This window comes from Borostomias antarcticus (assembly GCF_949987555.1).
Source record: "Borostomias antarcticus genome assembly, chromosome: 18".
In the NCBI taxonomy this organism is placed as follows: Eukaryota; Metazoa; Chordata; class Actinopteri; order Stomiiformes; family Stomiidae; genus Borostomias; species Borostomias antarcticus.
Window position 1 is genome coordinate 11,338,249 of NC_140251.1, and position 22,958 is coordinate 11,361,206.

General features: G+C 47.8%; 3 protein-coding genes across 3 annotated transcripts; 1 reads left to right on the forward strand and 2 right to left on the reverse strand.

The window, feature by feature from the left end:
- Window positions 1-2,203: 2,203 nt before the first annotated feature.
- On the reverse strand, window positions 2,204-10,053 carry utp4 (UTP4 small subunit processome component). Its single transcript, XM_084452579.1, has 17 exons — window positions 9,946-10,053; window positions 9,231-9,399; window positions 8,574-8,762; window positions 8,221-8,305; window positions 7,995-8,084; window positions 7,665-7,876; window positions 7,396-7,570; window positions 7,039-7,130; window positions 6,560-6,656; window positions 5,650-5,714; window positions 5,014-5,136; window positions 4,573-4,729; window positions 4,053-4,159; window positions 3,786-3,881; window positions 3,392-3,577; window positions 2,671-2,781; window positions 2,204-2,368 (listed from the first exon to the last, which is right to left on the reverse strand). The coding sequence occupies exons 2-17, from the start codon at window positions 9,387-9,389 to the stop codon at window positions 2,252-2,254; spliced, it is 2,061 nt and encodes a 686-aa protein (XP_084308705.1). The 5' UTR covers window positions 9,390-9,399; window positions 9,946-10,053; the 3' UTR covers window positions 2,204-2,251.
- A 136-nt stretch (window positions 10,054-10,189) lies between these two features.
- On the forward strand, window positions 10,190-12,628 carry chtf8 (CTF8, chromosome transmission fidelity factor 8 homolog). Its single transcript, XM_084453112.1, has 3 exons — window positions 10,190-10,412; window positions 10,879-10,999; window positions 12,012-12,628. Exons 1-3 carry the CDS (start codon window positions 10,390-10,392, stop codon window positions 12,267-12,269), a joined length of 402 nt encoding a protein of 133 aa, XP_084309238.1. The 5' UTR covers window positions 10,190-10,389; the 3' UTR covers window positions 12,270-12,628.
- A 4,514-nt stretch (window positions 12,629-17,142) lies between these two features.
- has3 (hyaluronan synthase 3) lies at window positions 17,143-20,741 on the reverse strand (the record flags this gene model as incomplete). The annotated part of the gene is made up of 3 exons (XM_084452706.1): window positions 17,143-18,072; window positions 19,045-19,146; window positions 20,085-20,741. 3 exons carry the CDS (start codon window positions 20,739-20,741, stop codon window positions 17,143-17,145), a joined length of 1,689 nt encoding a protein of 562 aa, XP_084308832.1.
- Between the last annotated feature and the right edge of the window lie 2,217 nt (window positions 20,742-22,958).

Here is a 22,958-nt window from a genome sequence, read left to right on the forward strand (position 1 = left end):
AGGAAAATGACAGTTGGTCATCCAGGGTCACACCCAGATTCCTCGCAGTCCGAGTCGGGGTCACCACTGTGTCTTCAATGGTGATGGCCACTATCATATTTGTTTATTCTGGTACGCTATGAACTTTCCTTTAAATCACAGTTCTATGCTGAAGTGTCTTTTGTTCCTTTAAGGAATGTTTGCTACTCTCAGTTCAAGCTGGTCTCGACCAATTCACAGGTCACGTCATCGTGCCACCAGTATGCGCACACCTTCTCAGGATGATCTCGTAGCTAGTGAGGTAACGTTAGCTAAATCATAAAAAAATTGCTCTGGCCAACTGTCAGTGTTCTTTTCTAGCACCAGGATGTGCACTCATGAGGATTGTTTGTACACAGTTACAAACTTGAGATGCACTCTCTGACCCTGCCTATGACCACAGCCCAGCCGTGCCAATTACTACAGTAAAGCACTCCCTCTCGGGTGTTACAGTATTGATTAATTATTATCAGAATAAAACTGACATTTTCTTATGTTAATCAGCTTTTGTTATGTTCATGTTTTTTATTAACTATGTTAATTTTAGGGTACATATAGTACCTACCTACCGTACCATCACCTCTGCCCTAAGTTGGCCCATGGTACCCCCAGGTATACATGTAGCATGGGCCAACTTAGAACCCATACAATTTTGGAGCGGATGAGAATCGCGCGGCGGGACCACAAGCCTTTCTTTGTTTGTTAGCAGGATAACGCAAAAATGACCAGACCGATTTTCATGAAATTGGTGGAGGGGTGTAGCATGTGCCAATTTATAACTCATTAAATGTTGACATGCACAAAGCCACGATATGCGTTCAGGGGCGGAGGACTGTGCGCTCTCTGAGCACCATGTCTACAGTAGTTATGGTTCATTCAGTATTAACTAATGGTTTGTTAAGGGCTCATAATAAATCATTATTCTCTAAAGTGTTACAGTACCTTACCGTTTCCTTTGTGTGATTGGTTGACATGGGTATGGATGCTTGTCATGGGAGGTGGGAACTTGTCAGTGGGCAACGCGGGACAGTTTCAACCTCACAAGTTTGTACTGAATGGAACAAATGGACTCAAGTAAACCACCTAGAACAGAACCTGCCTTGTTCTTATAGAAAAGTGCTTTGAAGTATTTAACCCAGTGTTGGTGAGGAACTACATAATTTCCTCGAGAATGTCGTGAAGTGCATCATTATTCTGGAACTTCATTATTTGTTCAAAACCACCTGAAGATGACTGATGTATTTTCCTGTTGCGTGCTCTACATACCGTAATACTTTCTTTTGTACCTTTACTTTTGGGAACTTTTGTTTAAGTGTCTTTATATCCCACTTTTGTGTATATCTGAGATTTTAATGATTGTGAAATTATTAGAAAATTTTCACATTTATTTTAGTCACTTTATCAAAAATAAAAAGCAAATTTCAGCTTTGTCCCTTGTTTTGATTGAACACTTCCCACAATACTGATCAACAGTCAATGGTGTGTAGGCATGCTAGTTATAAGAACAGGTTTCAGTTCTCAGGAAAATAGCAAGTTTCATCAAATCTCTAGATGGGCAGAGCAGTCCTCGGATAAACCCATAGTAGAAGAATTAAGCACCGATACAACCAGGTTTAAAAGCTATTTAGATTTGTTTTGACGTTGTAGCGTGCTCTGTACACACATGCCCAGTGTAGTTATGGTGCTTGCTGAAAGCAAGATCACTTGTGTAGGGAGCCGGGGTCCTGGACGTTGTTGGCGTGGGAAGGGGAGGAGCCACCGTCACGTCCATGTGGTTCCTGGAGGTTCCGAAGTCCTGGTAGGAGCTGTATAGACAGATGTTCCCCCATGCGTGGTTGCTGACCAGTGGCTTGACCAAGTAGCCGCCCACCCCTTCCTCCTCCTGGCTGTGTGGACGGGCGTGTCGACCCCAGGACCCAGACCCCTGGCTGAACCCAATACTGCGCACAAGTGAATGGTGCACAGCTGTGTTGCAGTACGGGCCATGTTGCACACATTTGACATAGGAAAAGGGAAAACTGAAATTATACAGTACTTGTTTGTGAGTTGTTTTAAACCAGAGAATCGATTAATTCACTCAACGAAAAGGCCTTTTATGAAACAAAAACAAATATCACATTACACATCATAATACAGTAAATAATCAATTTATTACTGTATGAACAGTCTTTACAAAGTGAGGGCCAGGAGGAGACACAGACGGACAAACACAAACACACACACTCCTGTGTGTCTATGTGGCAAACTTCTTCTGTCTGACAGGTGGAGGCAGTTGTGAGATAATGTCCTGTAGGGGGCGCTCTACCAGCACTAGAGACTGGTCCTCCAGGAGACTCACACTCAGCAGGTGCTACATGGAGGGGTGAAGGGAGAGGATATCAGGTATGGATGGATACATACATACATATAGATCCTTGTGAAATCCTTATATCCTGTTGCTATAACTCTTGAATTAACAAACACATTCTTACATTTCTCTCTTCCTGCTACCCTTCTATTGAGAATTCACTGATCTTCCATAATGGGATGGTAACAGCTACAGAGAACATGCTTTCCCCTATCTAATCACGTGAGAATGTTCATGTTCTAATGGAGTTAAGAGTTGGTTAGTTTCACCTTTTTCCCACAAGACCTGGTAGAAGAGGTTCTCACCTGGTAGGTCTTGCATATTTTGAAGGCGTGGCTGTGCCTCTGCCTCTCCTCCTCTGATAGGCTTCTGAGGGTCAGCTGATTGTTGAGCATGGTCCTCTGGTCAGGGAGAGGCTGGGGACGGAGAGAGGGAGGGAGGGAGGGATGGAGAGAGATATGGGGCAGAGAGAGGGAGGAAGAGAGAGGGTGACAGAGGGAGGGATGGATGGAGAGGGACAGAGAGAGAGAGGGAGGGAGAGGGACAGAGAGAGGGAGGGAGAGCGAGATGAGCAAAACCAGGACAGTAGGTTTCCTACCCTTCCTACTAGATATCACCTTGTTGAACAAATTATTTCATCTTTATTTCAACAGGTAAGGGACTTTCACCCTATTTGAATTTCTTCCTTCTCTACGTGAGGTCATATCTGATCTATCCTGATTGGATAGGTGAGATCTATCCTGATTGGATAGGTGAGATCTATCCTGATTGGATAGGTGAGAACTGTCCTGATTGGATAGGTGAGATCTGTCCTGATTGGATAGGTGAGAACTGTCCTGATTGGATAGGTGAGAACTTGTTCACTGCAGCTGTAACTATCCAGTCACGTCAGATCAGAGACGTCTCTTGAAGGAGAGCACAGGAATGTGGCCCTTGGAGGGTCTGAATTGAGAGCTGGACAGCAGTGGGAGGAGGACTCTCATATCACATTCATTAGAAGGAGCAGGAGCAGGACATGTTTCTCACCAGGCTTTGGTCGATGATGCAGAACATGTACGTGTCCTGGAGCAGGATGTGGGCGGGGTTCCGGGGATTAAAGGTCACGTGTGTGACGGGCGTATCCCTGGCGACCCAGATGGGGTGGAGACCCTGCTGCTGCAGCCTCCGACTCCACTCAGTGTACTCCTTCTGCTGGAGGGAGAACTCAAACATCTACACACACACACACACACACACACACACACACAGACACGCACAGACAGTCTGGTGTGTTTAACCATTCATTGGTTGAGGTGAAGTAAAGACTTGGGGAGATCAGCTGACCCTAGATCACAGTGGGGAGGGTTACCTCAGCAGGAGAGGGCTTTGTATCCTGGTCTGTGGTCAGTGTTTTATTAGCTTATGCAGAGTGTGTGTTTACCTGTTGGTCGGCGTGAACCACGAACAGGTTGTTGGTGGAGGGGTTGATGCCCATAGCGCTGGGGCAGGAGCTGTACACCGGCACAGTGCAGTGGAGCTGGAACACAGAGCAGGGGGTCAGAGGTCAATGTGGTAGCCATCTTTAAAAACTCACAGCACAGGCAGACCCATAGGTCGTTAAGTGATAATGAAAGCTACAGATGAAGCCAGTTATTCAAATGATCACGCCCTGTTTATCTCCAGGGTCATCTGGACCAGACGCAGTCACCTTTAGCTTGAGCAGGTTGTAGACGTGGATCTCACAGGCAGCGTTGGCCGTGGCCAGCCACCGGCCATCCTCACTGGTACACAGCAGGTGGGTGGCCTGTCTCGAGCCTGGGGGGGCAGAGTGCAGGGTGAGACCTGGGTAGGGATGTGTGTGGGTCAATCACGGATGTGTCATTCAGTGTAACGCTGAGTTTTTCCCCAAAAAAATAAAATAATGTGGTATTCGAAATAAAAATAGAGATAAACTTGTGATTATGAAGAAATGTACATTTTTTCGAGGGGGTACTCAGCGTACTGAATGACATGGGACACCTTTACGTCATTGACCTGTGTGTGTGTGTGTGCATGTGCGAGAGAGAGAGAGAGAGAGACTGTGTATGCATGTGTTCATGTGTGTTCCAGGCTTCAAAAAAGTAACACATTGTGCCTTTAAACATTCAACATATTCCCAAAATCAAATGAAAATGCAAACAACTGGTAAATCTCTTGACTGGTGACATGGACCGTCTATATCCACTCACCTGACTTGGGCTTGAGGGTGTGCACATATTTGCACTCTGATTGGCTGAGAGATACGATGACGACTGACGATTGGCCAGAGGCAGCAAACAGTTTGGAGGAATCGGAGGAGAAGCACAGCTGGTGGGCGGAGCGTAGGACCTTGGGGAGCTTGGTTACCTTGGAGACCAGAAGGAGGGAGAGCAGAGAGAGAGAAAGAAACTCAGGGCACACCTCTAACTTGGTTATCAGACGGAGGGGGAGCGGACCCAATTCAGCCCTCTTCACAGATCTTAGCCAACTGGCGACGGGTAATACAGGTAGCTGCTTTAAGGCACATGGGAAGTCATTTCCTGGATGGAAATCCTCTTTCCAGTTTGCCCATCTATACCCGCAGGTGTGACACGCTGACAGTGTGACCACGACCCTTACCACGACCCCTGTGACAGTGGCGTGCAGCCCACCTTGGTGATGCTGATGTTGTTGCCGTCATGCTGCAGTCTGTAGAGGCGAAGGCAGGAGACGGTAGAGTAGGCTAGCCACCCCCCACAGGCGGACAGGGCACTGCAGCAGATATGGTCCTCGCCCTGGGGTCAAAGGTCACAGCAGACACAAGCTGTAGCACTTCTGACCTGGGCTGTATATTAAATGTAACCTGGCAATCCATCCTTTAATCTCTTGATTCTCCATGGAGATATGGGATGGATGAATATTCAATCAAATTCAGGATGGGTCACAACTCTACATTATCCATCACTTTAATCACCAGCCCCCCACCCTCAACATTCTGCATGATCAATCACATTAATCCTCGACATTCTACATGATCACATTAATCCTCAACATTCTACATTATCAATCACATTAATCACCAGTGTCCCCCCCCGAACATTCTACGTTATCAATCACATTAATGCTCAACATTCTACATTATCAATCACATAAATCAATCCCTGATCGTGACATTGGTGTATGTTTGTTGCAAACCTGTGAAACTACTAAAGGTTCACAGCTGAGACACTGTCCAGAAGTATGTTCTGCAGAGTTGTGTTGAACAGATAAAGGTGTAGCTTTAGTAGACCCATGTCCTGTTAACCCACCTTTCTCTTCAGGTGCAGCAGCTTCTCTGGTCTCCTCTTCAGAGCCAGGCAGTCACCAGGCTTCCCTGTACATACAGATGTGATGTCAGCCACAGCACATTAAGGGTTAATGCTGCGTTCCTTTTGTTTCGGAAATGTTGGGATTCCTGAGTTCAATGTCAAAATCGTCATCAAGTACGTCACGTGCGACTTCCGCCATTTTACCCGAGGTAAAAAAATCTACCCCCGACTTCATCAAAGTCAGCTGCTGACGTCAATCAAGATGGCTACTTTGAGCATCAACATTAAGTGTAAGCTGTAATTAGACTGTTAGCGGTTGTCTTATTTGTGTCTCGTTAAATCAGTCGTACACACAGAACTGTCCAACTTCTATCAGTGGACAACGTTGTTATAGTGTTCGTATGTGCAAAATAGCATAGTTCATTGTTATCAACTGGTATAGCTAACAATGGCTAACTGGGTTAGAACTACAAAGATGGGGCGAGCATGAGTTTTCCTGTTTTGTTTCTGGAATGCATTCAACTGAGATACAACATCATCCCGGGCGAAAGATCCGGAGCTTCGATACAAAAGGAACGCAGCATAATTAGCTGGAGCAAAATGTGTCGGGTTGTGATACACAGAACAAAAGTGACTTCCAATAATGATTGAACAATCAGCGATAGCAGGACATGTCTGCATTATTTACATAAACTGTGCTTCGATGCTCTGCCACCTCTCCATGGATATTATGAAATCATGTTTTAGGGATGAATACCATACTTCAAGAACAGTATTCTGAGTATTATGGTAAACTTGTTAAGTATATTTGTACTCCAGCACATTCAGGTCCTGAAGCTGATACTGTTGAGAATGAAGCAGGTTCTGGGGTTATTGCTGACTAGCAGCCCAGGTAGTCATACTCTCTCACCATGTCCATCACTCTCTCCCAGCCTCCACAGCTCCAGCTGACCAGGAAACTGGAACAGTAGCACTCCAGCCTTCTTGGCACATGACACCAGACTCCTCTGAGAGACAGACACAGAGATAAGCAACAGACACAGAGAGATCAGCATTTTCAATCCAGTTCTAAAGCATCTGCCTGCCTCCATCTTACAATAGAATGGAACATAATACAATAAAACTTCAATCGTCACCACTCACCACCTCCTCAGTCAGTGTCCAAATGAATTGTGCTTTACTGTGTCATGTGAATAAAGTTATTGTTATACTGATCAATTTCAATTGTAGCTTGTTTTTGTGATTAAGTGAGTTAGCTCAGAGGGTGGGTTCTGCAGTCTAGGTAGGACTCACATAACCCTAATCAGTCTCTAGGACCTAGAGTCGATGTACAGCTCGCATGGGGGAAGGACGTCTTGGTTAGGGTTAGTCAGTCTAGGGACTACTCACATGGGGAAAGGCGATCTTGCGCAGAGCAGACTCCTGGGTGTTCTTCTCCACCTTCTCCAGCAGGGGTCTCACTACCAGCTGAGTGTCAATACCTGAGAGGGCACAACACAGCAGCACAGAGCACACAGGTTTCACCTAAGAGCAGGAGAAGACCTCCCCCTTCAATTTTCTCCACAGGTATTTTTTGTTTTAATATAATAATAATAATAATAATAATAATAATATAACACTAAAACAAATTGTGTTTCAACCAAGGCTAACAATCTTGAGGTTGATAACCAGCCCATATCTTCAAAATGTACCAACTGAAAATATTTTTTCCGACCCGACCCCCCCAAAAATAAAAACCCTACAGACCTCCAGAGACTATGGCGGTCTCAGTCTCCACCAGCGCCCGCACATCGTGGCTGTGGTTCTTGAAGGTCCTGGTTCTGACCCAGTCCTTCTCCTGCTGCTGCTGCAGAGAAGAAGCCAGGAACTGAAACTGCACCACGGTGCCCTCCGATGTCCCAGCAACCAGACTGCTCTCGTCCTGTCAATCACACACAGAGAGAACAGTCAGTCAGTCAGTCTGTCAGTCCGTTTGTCAGTCAAAGGACAGACAACCACACCGTCAATCCCCTCACCCGAGACACTGCCAGAGCCAGCACGTCCCACTTGGTGACCACGTGCGTCCTGACCAGCGTGCCGGTGTGTCCGTCCCACATCTGGACCTTCCCGGCAGAGTCTCCACTGACCAGGGTGTGGTCCGAGAGGAAGACTACGCTCCACACCACACACTCCCGGCTCTTACCGCTGCCCGCCCCGCGGTCCACCAGCAGCCTCTGGACTGCATGACCTGGGGAGACATGGAGCATTCAGCGTGACGAGCACACAAACATCTACCACTGGTCCGTAGATGGGTGGAATAGACTTTAGATACATGACGTTCACCCGCTGTAGAGCCCAGATCTCACCTGACTGGACGTCGAAGACTTTGATCATGTCTATCATGCCAGCTGCAATTTTGGTGCCCGAGGGATGCCAGGCCAGAGAGATGACACGGCCTGAAACACAAACATAAACACAAACACACACACACACACACAGATGTAACAGAAGAACCCGGCTGCACTCAAAAGGCCAGAGCAAGGTTTAGCTTCATAATGACTAACAGAGGCATCTTTAGTGAGTTCCCCTCACCTTTCTGTCTGTCCAGGTGGCGTTCAAACTGAATGTTCTCCTCCAGAACCTCAAACAGCTTCACCGTACCATCCTCGCATCCCACCTGACAGAGAAAAACATATTTTATTTTTTTTAGACACAGCATCAAATAATAGACCTGGGTCTCCTATGGAAATAAGCATTTGTGTTCCAGGTAAAATTCACAGAAAATGCAGCACAGATGAACAGCAGCAGTTTTGCCATGGGTAGCAGTAATGCCCCATTGAAGTTATTGCCAAACCACCATTAGAATCCACTGTAGAAGAAAAAGATAAGGAAGAAAGGGGTGATCAAGAGGTGGAGAAGAAGAAAGAATAAGGAAGAAGACTGACCGCCAGGTGTGTCCCCTGGGTGTTGCTGGTGAGTGTCCAGATGGGCCCTCCGTACGCCTCCAGACTGTACCTGGGCCTCAGAGCCTCCAGGTCATACTCTGTAATCTCTCCATTCAGTCCTGCGCTGAACAGACGCCCTCCCACCCAGCACAGGGCCTCGACGGACCGAGAGTCATTCCCAGGAATCACCTGAACAAACAAAATGGTTTTATACAAGGTTATCCAATACACAACCACATGATGTTGCCATGGTGCACCATCCCATGTGGGAATCCCAGCTGCAGCAGCGCAGTCCCTAGTGCCAGCAGATGCTTTTCAGGCCACATCCCACTGAGCAAAGACACGTCTAAAAGACGTCTTTTAGATGTCTTTTTCGGACGTCCAAAGACATCCAATTAGGAGCCAGAATGAAAGTTTTTTTTTTTAGATGTTCAGATATTGAACCCGTTCTGCACGTCCACAGACGTCTTAGAGGGGTCCAAGCCAGACGTTTGAATATTGAGGGGGTCCACAGACGTACAAACGGGGTTCTGGACCGACGGACGTTATTAAGACATGATCTGAACGTCTCCCTGACGTTGTGTGTTTGCTGGGAAGGGCTAACATTAGATTCAGACACGCAGCTAGATAGCACCATGGACGCTGTCAGATTCCTACCTTCTCCTGGAAATAGTTGTCTCTGAAGTTGAAGACCTCCACGCTGCCGTCCGCCCGGGCCAGGGCCAGCCTCTCTGTGGGGGGGTTGTACGCCAGGGCTCTGATGGCACTGGGCATGTGGTCGAAGAACCGGACCCGGTGAACTTTGAACTCCCCCATTGTGATTTTTCTAGGTAAAAAAAAGTAGTAACGTTAAGATCTTCGTGTGGAAACATGAATTTGAATTTATTTATTGAGGATAGCCCCTTGAGATGTATCATCTCATTTTCGAGGGGGTCCTATAACACAAATACAGACATTAAACAATGAATTACAGAATACATAAAACAACACAAATACACACACACACTTAGCTCAACAACTCCAACCCACATTACAGATTAGAATGATTGTGGCTGCCACGGTTTTGCATGCAGGTTAACGTTAGGGAACTTTTTGGGTTATCTATGTCTTAACTTAACCGGTAAGTAGCTTTATAAGCTATATATTTTGACATGTGACATTTGATAGCAAGTAAAATTTCTCCAGTATAACACCAGCAGTGTTGCTGCTTAGCTGTGTGCAGGTCAGGACACCCTGGCTATCCACGTTAGCCTCTCTAGGCTAGTCAGGCTAGTCAGCACAACTAGCTAAAGAGCCTCGTTCGTTTGCTAGCTTCAGCAGACTACTACAGAACATCCATACATTGGCATAGAATCACCTCCAATACACTCACCAACGATTTAGTACTATACGGCCCTTTCTTTCGCCTGTTCTTCACTTTTCAACAGCTCGCATTGCCAAGAGACGCACACGTTGAAAATCACAACCACGTTGGACCATGTGACGCGTTGGACACCCTCTGACCCGGATACGAAACTCCCACACCGCCAGAAGCCGGAAGTTCTTTAGTACAATCTGCTGGCGGGAGATTGTTGAATGCATGTCGGGGGCAGCGGCGCTGCTATAGTGATCAAACTTGTAGAATCAGTCATTTGCAGCATAACTGATATTTATGTGTAGCTAATGTCAGAGGTTTCTGTTGCGAGTTTAGATATTGCTAGCTAGCAACATCTAAATATAGCTAGCTACAGCAATGACAAGATAAAGCTAGCACTAACTTTAGCCAAGTGACAGCCTTTGCTCGTCAGCCAGCAGTACTCAATCTGATAAGAACACCATGGTCCAAATAGTCATCTCAAGGTAAGGCAGACTACTACCTAATAATTACAACTTCTTCGTCTTCTTGCACCACTCTTTCAGATCCACAGAGGTCAATTGGGGGGCACCTGTCACTCAGTTAATTAGCTATCTAATTATTGATTTAACCTTATAGCTATCTAGGTATTTCTCTTTGGTTCTTATAATTGCAGCCAAAGCTAAAGTAGAATGTCCCATCCAGTATAGCTGACATCCTTGGTTCCATCATCCACCTAGTCTCTTGCTAGCTAGCCAGTTTTCACAGCTGATGTCAACAATGACAATGGAGTGAGCTACAGCCATGGCGGTTAAGAGTACCGTTAGAGGCTGATGCTTTTCAGCATCCTGACATTTGCATACATTTGCCGACACTATGGGGGCTGAGCCCACGACCTGACCATAGAGATAAGGCACTAACCACTAACCCATCCTTAACCGGCCCCTGTTCCCATATCCCTGTGTGGTACAGCGGCGCAGACGGACGCAGCCCAGCGGAGTGGCTGCTGGTGGAGCTGCAGGGAGAGGTGGTGTCCAGACAGAGCTGTGGGCTGGCGGGGAACATCATGGGAGACCTGCTCTACACCAAGGAGGTAGGTGTGCTATACACAGACACAGAGCCTTGTGATTATTAGATACTCATTGGAATATGGGTTGTAACGATCCTCCCTCTTGAGCACCTATTGTATTTTAGATTGCTATTCTTGCACTTTGCCTTCAGCACTAGATTATGCTCTTAGTCACTTGTTTTAGAAAGGAGATGCACCTGTGAGTTCTGGCAAGTAGTAGTACATTGGCTTTTCCTACGTTAAATGCAATTATTGTTAGTCGCTTTGGATAAAAGCAGGGCTGAAAATTAACACCTGCCACCGGCCAAATGCAGGTAAAATTTCCAATTGGCGACTAGATTTCAGAAGGCTATCTGAAATAAATATATACTTGGCCAGTAGATTTTTTCATCTACAGTCCCCTTGGCAGGTGACTCACCGTGAGCCAACAAGTTAATTTTCACCCCTGGATAAAAGTGTCTGCTAAATGACTAATGTAATGTAATGTTGTTTCATCCGGAACGTGCCACGTCTCTCAACATGCTGTTAGTTGCAAAGTCAGAGACACTTCTTCCCCTTTTACCTATTTTGGCCTAGGCCCACCCATTATCCATAGCACAGGTCCATCTGTTATTACCTACGGTTATAACTGTTATTCTATCCATAACCCTAATCCCACCTGTTATCTCTAACCTTAGGCCAATCTGTTATCCATAACCCTAGGCCCATCAGTTATTCCTAACCTTAGGCCAATCTGTTATCCATAACCCTAGGCCCATCAGTTATCCCTAACCCTAGGCCCATCTGTTATAACCTGTTATTCTAACCCTAACTCTAGGCCCACCTGTTATACCTGTTGTACCTTGAGCCTGTTGTGTGAACTTGACATGTCATCATCTCTGTCCTTTCTTCTTCTCTCTCCTCCACCTCTCAACTCTCCTCCCCTCCCTCCTCTGACTTTCTCCTCCTCCTCCTCCTCCTCCTCCATTGCCAAAGTTCAAACAAACATTACATTTTCCAAGCAAAATATTGAGGTTGACCCCCCTTCCACCCTCAGGGAGTGCCAGTCCTCATCGTGGGACATCACATCCTGTACGGGAAGGTGGTGAAGCTGGAGAAGCCATTCGCCGTCCTCGTGAAACACGCTGCCCACGGCCAAGGGGCCGGCCAGGTAACCATGGAGACAGACCAGGAAGCCATGGAGACCGGCCAGCAGGGCTCCACCTCCTACTCTGTCACCGCCCTCATTAAGAAGAAGCTCATCTTTAAGACACGCCCCAGGCCCATCATCACTAATGTGCCCAAGAAGGTATAGCTGCACTGTAGCTGCTGTAGCCCAGTGCTGCTTTTAATATCATCTCAGTGAAGCTTGTGGACAGTCTTCTGAGCCCAGTGAAGTGTTGTGGACAGTCTTCTGAGCCCAGTGAAGCCTTGTGGACAGTCTTCTGAATGCAATTCTTGGAGAAGGACAAGCTGCTTTCAATGATACCAGAGCATGAAGATGGAGGACAATGTGAAAGATCACTTGGGACACATTATCCTGCCATAAAAATCCAGCACTGGTCTGTCTTTCTCAACACTGAAGTCCACAGAAGATGTAAAGCTTTTAGGGAAGTCATCACAGCTCTTAATTTTCAGTGAGTGCACACTGTAACTGTTGAGGTAACTCAAGGTGTCTGCTGTTCTTCAATGTCTAATGAAACAGGATTTAATGGACATGATGATGTCTTTCTGTGAGAACTGTTAGGTGAAGAATAAACTTACATCACAAAAATGGACTAAGAATATTATTTTTATTCAGATAAAACACAGATTTCCAATGGCTGTACAAGTCAGAAAATAAACTGTTTGATTGAAGTTGAGATACAAAACCTCCCTCAGAAACATTGTCTTGTATATATGTACATAGTTAAATACAGGTGTTTACAGTTGACTGGCTATTTCATACCAGTACAGACAAGAATACAGTACATCATATCTGATCATATGCTGCTGTGAGTCCTTTGAGCCATTCAACTGTATCAGACATGTTGATTGTTGGCAAAATCCCTTTTGGAATAGTGTTCCCGGTCTGATAACGGCTGATAATGTACATAGGGAAATAGCTTCAGACTGAGAAAGTCTTGTCTGCTACTCTATGGAGCTGGGAAGGGGCCCGTGCATCACCAGTGATCACACCTGGATATGCAACTGCCCTGAACTGACTGGTCATTACAGCACACTGAACTGAACTGACTAGCTGTAACAGCACACTGAACTGAACTGACTAGCTGTTACAGCACACTGAACTGAACTGACTAGCTGTTACAGCACACTGAACTGAACTGACTAGCTGTTACAGCACACTGAACTGAACTGACTAGCTGTAACAGCACACTGAACTGAACTGACTAGCCGTTACAGCACACTGAACTGAACTGACTAGCTGTTACAGCACACTGAACTGAACTGACTAGCTGTTACAGCACAATGAACTGAACTGACTAGCTGTTACAGCACAGTGAACTGAACTGAACTGACTAGCTGTTACAGCACAATGAACTGAACTGACTAGCTGTTACAGCACAGTGAACTGAACTGAACTGACTAGCCGTTACAGCACAATGAACTGAACTGAACTGACTAGCCGTTACAGCACAATGAACTGAACTGACTAGCCGTTACAGCACAATGAACTGAACTGACTAGCTGTTACAGCAAACTGAACTGAACTGACTAGCTGTAACAGCACAGTGAACTGAACTGAACTGAACTGACTAGCTGTTACAGCACAATGAACTGAACTGACTAGCTGTTACAGCAAACTGAACTGAACTGACTAGCTGTAACAGCACAGTGAACTGAACTGAACTGACTAGCCGTTACAGCACACTGAACTGAACTGACAATTACAGCACACTGCTTGTTGGTCTCAAACGTTTTGCCCCATTACTTTTAATTTACCCCTCTTACAATAAATACACACTTCTAAAACAACTTTTCTTTACAGAATGAGCCAAGTCACTCCTCCATTATTTTTCTCACCCATCAAAATATTATCTTTTAATATGTACAATACACAAAATATATTACTTTGCAATATATTGTGAAACATTGTCTTCATGTAAACCTGTGATGCAGGTGAAGGAGGAGCTGCCATGGCCCAGATAGAGAGTCACTGTCTGGGAAAAGGTTGTGGGTTTTCATTCACAGTACATTTCAAGAGTAACTTGAAAGTGCTATTATAAAAGTTGTTTGTAAGGAGGGATAGATAGCCATGTCAGAAGGTCTGAGAACATGAAGGTGTGTGGAAAAGCTGATGCTCCATCTACACATGCCCATTCATAAGTGTCTGAGCTGTGTTTGATCTGGCTACACATTCTTGAATGAGTATGTTACGCTGTACGTTGCACAAGTGGTTACATGAAACAGACCAGCACCATATCAGGAATGCTGCCCACCACTGTGGTGGAGGTCTCATTACAAGTTCACCTTATATGCACTGCCAGGGAGGCAACAGGAACACTAGGCTCAGTGTCCACGCATTCTGTCATGGTTTCTGAAAAATGGCCAAAGTGGTTGAGGTGTGTGTGTGTGTGTGTGTGTATATTTAAAGAGGGCGTCTCCACACTGAAGTGTAACCATAGTCAAAAGCCTTTTTACTCCGTGATGGCTCAAGAGACCAATTCATTCAGATGCACAATAGCCTGGATAACGCACAGTATATTACTTCCTCTCCATCCTCTTCATCTACGCAATGACCCCCCCCCCAACACACACACACACACTCACACAACCAAGTCCATTGAAGAAAAATAACCAGTGGATAAATTCATTGTCGATTGAGGCTTTTCTGTGGTGGGTCTCCATATCGGATTGGAATTAGAAACATTGAAATGTTGTGGTCAGGTCACCATTCACCAAACCATGGAGCTTCTATGCAAAAATAACCCCTGACCCCCTCTCCCTGGACTCTAGAGTGGATCTGGAAGGACTGGGTTGGCGTTAGACAGAAAATAGCAGTTCCATTTACTGATGGTATGGAGAGAACTCGCCAGTCTTCTCAGACCAACTCCAGATGACCCGGGAGTCTCCTCTCAGCATTGCAGAGCAGAATGAAACATGATGTCAGGGGACTGCACCTGTGCTGTGACTTGGTGTTGAGGCTGCAGTTTCTAAACCTCGCAAGAGCTGAGTCTGTCCCACAACGAACGACTGCAGAGTCGCTACCCCCTAGCTGAGGGCCATCCAGAATTATAGCTATCAGTGGTGGAAAGATTAGAGAACAATTCTACTCAAGTAGAGTTACTTGAGTAAATGTAATCAGTTATTTTCCACAGTTGATACTAATTCTTTGGAACGTGTGGAGAGAGAGCAGGAAGGAGAAAGAAGTGTGAGGTGGAAATCTACCATCAGGGACTCGACCTCTGACCCTGTCAGGATCAGAGAGGCTGCTAGGTAAGTCTGTAAATAAACAGTTCGATTTATGTGTCTTGTTTGCACTTTCAAGTTCCCATTTACACAACCCTCATTCCTTGAATAGAATCAAATAATATACACACACGAGAGTGGAAACCTCCACCACCATTAAAAAAAAGGCATGTGTCACAGTAACTTAAACATGGCACCAACCTAGCCTGGCTTCACCTTCCTGATCACGTGAGCTCACATTCTGGTTTTCTCTGGCGAAGCCAGGCTAGCACCAATCACCCTCGCAATACAAATGTCTATACCCAGCCCTGAAGTCTCAGGTAACCTACTCCATGTCTATATAGACGGATATATATAAACTCTATAACTACTACCTGTAATGAAGGCAATACTTATTTATTATGAGTCTTAGAACAAGTGCTCTTTGGTCATTGAAGTTCACTAACGTGATGGAATGGGCAACACATGAACAGTATTATATAAAAATCAAACCCTAATAACATCGTTGTATTGAACGTTGCTCAATGTGTCATAGAAGCACACACTTCGGCACCTTTACAACAAAGTCCCATCTCACTGAACCATTCCCTTCAGAAAATGAACTCACTGAATCAACTCACTGAATCTTTCCATTCACCCCAGGGAATCAACCCACTCTGGGCAATGTCAGATCTGTTACCGTATGGATGTTCACACAGGCGCTGCTCCACAGCACCTATACAGCATGTCATGTTCTACTGGTAGAAATGTTAGATTGTCTATGAATCACTGCCTTAGAAAAATACAACCCAAGATGATTGTGGCACCAGTCGTAGACAGAGAAGGCTCTTATGAGTACAGGGTACAGCACGTCGTGGACACCGTGCGTTTGTGACGTAGGGCTATTCTGACCATGCTCCCAACCACCACCCCACCACCCCACCACCACCCACCACCCTCACCAAAAAACTCAACCGCTATCATTAAGCCCAACAGCATGTACAGAGGGACAGCAAACAGTGAACCATTCTCACAGCTGGTGTATGGCTGGTGTCAGTGGGGCCAGTAAACCGTCTGCTCTGCCCCGTGTTGGCACATTGTTTCAGCTGCCCAGTCGGCCCAAAACGCCCAGGCCGGGGCTGGTCCATGGCTCTGTTTGGTGGAAGGCCGCTGATATCCTCTGGCTGTCACCACACCCGGTCTGCTGTCACCACACCTGGTCTGCTGTCACCACACCTGGTCTGCTGTCTCCACACCTGCCCAGCCCAACAGTGATATGTGCTTTATTATCATGATAAGAACCATGCCTCTGCCCCTCAACCATTATAAGAACCATGCCTCTGCTCCTGCAGCCAGATACAGTAAGTTGTGCAGCCCAACCTATTCTCCCAAGTGAATCTGACCACTGACCACTGTGTTCTATATACTGTACAACACACTCACACACCACACCTGTGTCTGTGCAGCGGGGTTAGGGTTAGCACCGTTGAGAAAGACCAGGCCTAAGAAAGGGCCTGGGACTGGCACTGGAGTGGGCTCATGCCGGGTCAGTTTCCTGGTGTGAGCCCCTAATGTTCCAGAAGCCCCAGTGAGAATGTTCTGGAAGGGTCTCTAACCAGTGAAGGTTTCAGAAGCACCTGGTGAATGTTCCAGAGAGTTTCGCACCACGGAACACTCCGGAATGTTTCTCACCAACGAACTACCCACAAGCCCCGGCGAACGTTCCAGAATGTCTCATCAGGGGAGCATTCTAGAAGCGCCCGCGAATGTTCCAGAACCTCTCTCTCCCCCTCCCTCCCCTACGCCTCTGCGTAGGGCAGGTGGTATTGCTCCTCTCTCTTGTTGCAGCGCTTGGCCACGATGGCCAGGTAGAGAACCAGCAGGATCACCCAATAGCAGGCGTACAAGACGGCGCCGGCGATCAACAGCGCCTTCTCCGTCTCGCTGAAGGGCTCCTGTGTCTCACAGTAGATGGTGTAGGCCACGCCCCCTAGCAGCACCGCCGCCCAGACCGTGACAGGCACCGCCCCGATGAAGTTGACCACGATCTTCCTGCGCCCGGAGGTGCCCCAGCCGGCCTTGTTGATGGTGAGGAGGGCGAACATCTTGGCGGGCAGCAGGCTGGACATGTAGAGCAGGGAGTAGAGAGACATGAAGATCATGACCACGCTGCCCCTCAGGAAGCAGGCGTAGGTGGCCTTCACCATGCCCACCAGCTGCACCGTCAGCAGGAACAGCAGGATGTTCCACAGGCGCCCGCGGTAGAACAGGTGGATCACCGTGGCCACCAGGAAGAAGGGGAAGAACCCGGTGACCACGGACTCGTATGTCATCCACAGGCTGTGCTTGTGGAACCACAGCGCGTTGTACAGCCACTCCCTGAAGTAGGACTTGCTCCAGCGGGTCTGCTGGTTGAGCCAGCGCAGGTAGCGCGTGGGCGTCTCCGTCTGGCACTGCGAGCGCGCCGTGAACTTGGTCTTGTAGCCGAAGCTGAGGACGCGGTTGGTGAGGTGGCGGTCGTCGCCGAAGCTGCACTTGCTGCCCAGGAAGGTCTGGTGGTACCACGGCTCCAGGAAGCGCTGCAGCAGGGAGTTCCGGTACATGCCCAGCGGGCCGCTGATGCACTGCACGCAGCCGAAGTAGGACTGGCAGGCCCGCTCCACGTTGAAGGCCATCCAATACCTCACACTGCTCAGGAAGGAGATCCACGAGTCGTACTTGTTCAAGATCTGAGGAGAAGGGAGGAGAGGTGAGGAGGAGGAGAGGAGTTGGAAGGGAAGGGAAGGGAGGAGAGGAAGGCAAGAGAGGAGAGGAGGAGGAGAGGAAGGGAGGAGGGGAAAGGACAGGAGGGAAGAGGAGAGCTGTTATTGATCATTGTTATTTTTTGATGTTTGTTACGTCCAGTATGTGTTTTATGGTAATGGAAATGTAGGCCTACATTATTGGTTGTGTTTGGGTTAATGTTTTGGTGTCTTGTTATTGGTTTTTGTCTCCCCCTTGTGTTCTCCATTTAACATTTATTTTCAGCTGAAGAGCTCACCTGGTTCAAATCCCTATTCATCAGCAGTCATCACCAATCAACCAATCATCATCCATTTCCTTCCCAATAAAAGCCTTCCTGTTTTTTAGTTCTGGGCTCTCTTCTCTCGCCTGTGCTGTGGCAGGGCCAGGTGTTGGGTGGGTAGTTTTGTTCTGTTTGTGTTTTGCCTTGTTTTAGAGTCTTCTAGTTATGTTAAGTTGTTTATTGGTTCTCTTAGTTACACTCTGTTTAGTTTGACCAGCTTATTTTTGGTATTTTGTAGTTCTGGCTCCTAGGGAAACATTTAGGTTAAGTTTAGATACCCATGGGTTTACATTTACATTCATGTAGTTATTTTGTTTACTTCCTCAGTTTAGTGGTGGCACCACCCCATGTATTTAGGGGTGCTCTTTGAGCACCTGTTAAATTGGTGGTGGTGGGTTTTCAGTTTGTATTATGTATTTAATTTGGTGCCACCCTTAGTAACCTTTTCGTTCCCTATGTTGCCGTAATTTTGAGTTGGTGTAAATAAATATAAGGTTTTACACCTAAAACTGTGTTTGTGTGTCTGTGCCCTCACTTGACCGGTCTGTTTTAATGTTGGTTGCCCTGGTCCTCCGACCCTTAGGGGGCGCCGTAACAATGTTATCTGTCTATTGAGTAAGCAGAGGGAGTGTGGTACCTGTACATCTCCTCCAACTCCTCCCACCCGTGGGTCCTCCTCCAGAATCTTCAGCATCTCGATGGTACAGGCCGGGTCCAGCACTGTGTCTGAGTCACACACCTGCGTGCACACGCACACAAACACACATACAGACACACACACACACACACAGAGACTGAGAAACACACACCTGAGGAGCATTTCACTGTGTGGTCGAATCAAAGATCTCGCCATCTCTAGCTATATCTTTATCCTTGTTGGACTGTGTGCATGCAAAGCTGATGATTAAAATGCATCTTTAGTACAATAAAAACCACCATGTTTGGGCCAGAGGCCTTCGCCAGGTAGCCTTATTATAAATGGGGTCTCTCTCCAGTGACATGGGGTAGAAGCTAATAACTGCCTGGCCAGTCGTCTAAATGAGAAGGGGCCTAACCCCAGGCCTCTGGTCACAGGTGCTGTCATTAGGAGCAACACAGTTCTCTCACAGAGGAATGAAAGGCTGCTGACAGACCGACAGACAGACAGACAGATGGACGGACAGAAGGCACACAGGTGTTCCATAATCATACAGAGGGGGACAGGTCAGCTGGACGCGTGAACTTTGACCTTGACTACGCAGAGGAAAAGGGGAGGGGGGGGGGGGGTGCGAACAGCAAGGAATCAGAATAGCTTTGGGGTGCACTTGATTTTGTTGACTCGTACAAATGAGGCCAACAGTGTAAACTCCCAGTCCAGCAAGGACGTCAAGGGCATCTAAGACTTTCTACATACTGTACCTGAGTATGTGAGTGAGTGTGTAAGTGAGTGAGTGAGTGTCAGTGAGTGTGTGTGTGTGTGTGTGTGTGTGTGTGTGTATGTCTGCTTCCATATGAGAATAGATCTGCAGGGACAACCTTGTCACAAGCAACACTGTATGTCCGCTTCCAATCATTTCTAATATTTCTAAATACTGAGCAGCGACCCTGCAGTGTTCCTCGAGGACGCAGAGAAACACGCTAACACTGCTTCGGCGTGGACGCCGGACGTCTGGAGAAATCTGGAGCGGCGCCGCTCACCTGCACGTAGTCCACGGTGTCGCCCAGGGCTTTGAAGGCCGTGTACATCACCTCCCTCTTCCCCCCCCACTCCTGCATGACGCAGGCGTAGCGGCACCCCCTGACCAGCCGGGCCACGCGGGCCGCCTCCTCCATGTGCACCGAGCTCCTCCCCTCCCCTCCCCCGCCTCCCCCCACGCCCCCTCCCCCGCTCCCGTCGCTGTGGTAGTTCCCCTTCCACACCAGGCTGCCGGCTTGTTCGGCCCCGCCCATCACTTCCTGGAAGATGTCCATCATGTAGCGGTCCTCGGGCCGGTTCCCGTCCACCACCAGCACCACCTTCAGGCCGGGGAAGGAAATGCGGCGGACGCTGCGCAGGCACTTCCTCAGGTAGTCGGGGTCCTCCTGGTAGGCCGCGATGCACAGCGCCACGGAGCGGCGCAGGTGGCGGGGGTGGGAGGGGCCTCGCATGCGCCGGTGCTCCAGGAAGGCGAAGAGGCTCTGGAGGAAGAGGTGCAGGGAGAGGAAGGCGCCGTACAGGCCGAAGGACAGGTGGTGCTGCTCGGTGTGGATGAACTGGTAGCCCGTCACGTAGGCCAGCAGGATGGCGAAGAGGACCACCGCGGCGAAGAGCGTGGTCGTGGCGATGTTCAGCGCGGTCCTGCAGCGAGAGGGCATCTGGGTAGGGGGCGGGGGGGTAGCAGAGGGGAGGTGTTAGAGGGAGGTAAACAGGACACACTGAGGGCTGGTGTACAGACACATACACACACACACACACACACACACACAGCTCTGAGGTACAAGGTACATGTCTAGACACGGCAGGCGGGTGGGAGCGCTCCTTTTCTTCTTCTCTCATATTTGTTCTTTCTCTGAGGCCCTGTAAGAGAGGAGGGGGTCCTGCTTCCCTGTCATTTCCTGTCTCGATTGTAGCGTTTCTCAGGAACGGTTCAGACGTTCAGCATTTAGACCTATTGGCCTCAATTTGTGGGATTGCCAGCGACTCATTTACAGTTACATCTCTTCAACCCGCCCATCGCCCCTCCCTCTCTCTATTTCCCCTCTCCCCCTCTCTCCCAGCTCCCTTTCTCTTGCTCTCCCTCTCCCTCTCCTCCCTCCATCTCTCTCCCTCTCCTCCCTCTCTCTCTCTCTCTCTCTCTCTCTCCAGGTTAATAGCTCTAATTAAAGGCTGTTTGGTGTTTGGCCAGCTCTCAGCAGTGGTCAGGATGGAGAACAATCCTGTCCTTTCATCCCCCTCATTACCTCTGGGTGCCCCCCAGCCCGGCCAGGAGAGACAGGCCTCATTCACAACTACCAGACCCAGGCTCAGACCTAGGCCTTGTATCGTAACATAACATACAGCATAGCAACACGCTGGCATTGACCCAAACCCAGACCAGAAGGGCTTTAAGTAAAACATCCTTGAAGTCTGTCTAATCTTGTGGTATCTGTTATCTAATCTAATGCAGTCTAATGCAGTCTAATGTAATCATCACAGAATTGTGAGAGTGAGTTCAGTGTTCACTAACAACCCAAATCCCCTCTCAGGGGCAGGCCGGCAGTGTCTGGTCCTTGGGGGGTAATATGGTGGGGTAGGGGGGGCAGAAAGAGGAGCAGCATGCCGTAAATGCCCCAAGGACAGAAAGGAGATCACAGGCAGAGAGGAGACAGTGACAGGCTGTGTTTGACCCCCTGATTAGTGGGATACAGTCACCAGGGGAGTTGATGTGTGTGTGTGTGTGTGTGTGTGTGTGTGTGTGTGTGTGTGTGTGTGTGTGTGTGTGTGTGTGTGTGTGTGTGTGTGTGTGTGTGTGTGTGTGCCAGGGGGGGTGTTGGGTAGTTAGGATCTGCTCTGGGACTTGGGGATTGGTGGGTGGGGGTGGTAGACACAGAGATAACTCTGACATTGCCTCATCACCTGATTGTATTACATGTAATGATCACAGAGCTAACTCTGACACTGCCTCATCACCTGATTGTATTACATGTTATGATCACAGAGCTAACTCTGACATTGCCTCATCACCTGATGGTATTACATGTTTATATAGAAGCTAATAACTGTTGAATAAATGTAATCGATGTAGATATAAAATACATTGTAAAGTAAGAGAGAGAGAGAGAGAGAGAGAGAGAGAGAGAGAGAGAGAGAGAGAGAGAGAGAGAGAGGGAGGGAGAAATAGAGGGCCATGTCAAACTATAGACCATGATAAAGTCACTGGGTCCCCCAGGTACAGCAGGGTAAACCTGGCACGCCCCCCTTTATCCCAGCGCACATGACCAAAAAACTCTATTTGATTGGAATGCTTAGCAAAACAAACCCCAAGACCAGAATGTGAATCATCGTATCTACAACAGGATACATCCAGATTCTAGAACATTGTGAGGTTCCTCTCCTGAGGCTGAGAGCACAGCCTGATACTCACTGTGGCCATGGCGGGGTCTTCCACCTGGATCAACAGGGAATCACCTCCTGATCATTCCACGAAGCAGGACGAATTTACATGCCAGTGGACAATAGATGATATGGTATCGTATTGTAAGTCCTGCTAGAGTCTATACTCCAGTGAGGTCCAGAAAGCTATGGCCAGGTGATGAATGGTCAGTCAGTCCAGGTATGGAGGTATTCCCAAGTGGTATGTAGAAGTTATCGTTTTCTCAGGCGAGATGCAAAGTATTCCCAGATTGCTTCCCAGGTCAGTATTCTCAATCTCAGAAGATTCTCAGTCAGTATTGCTGAGTAGGTCGTAGGTAGCCGTTCCCAGCGGGTTGCCAGGTTGGGTTTCCCCAGGTGCTGTCTACCTGCCTGCCTGTAGCCAGCTGACTGAATGAACTGTGGACTGAGAAGAGAGGGGAGGAGGTGGAGGTAGAGGCTGAATGAGGGAACATTTTGGC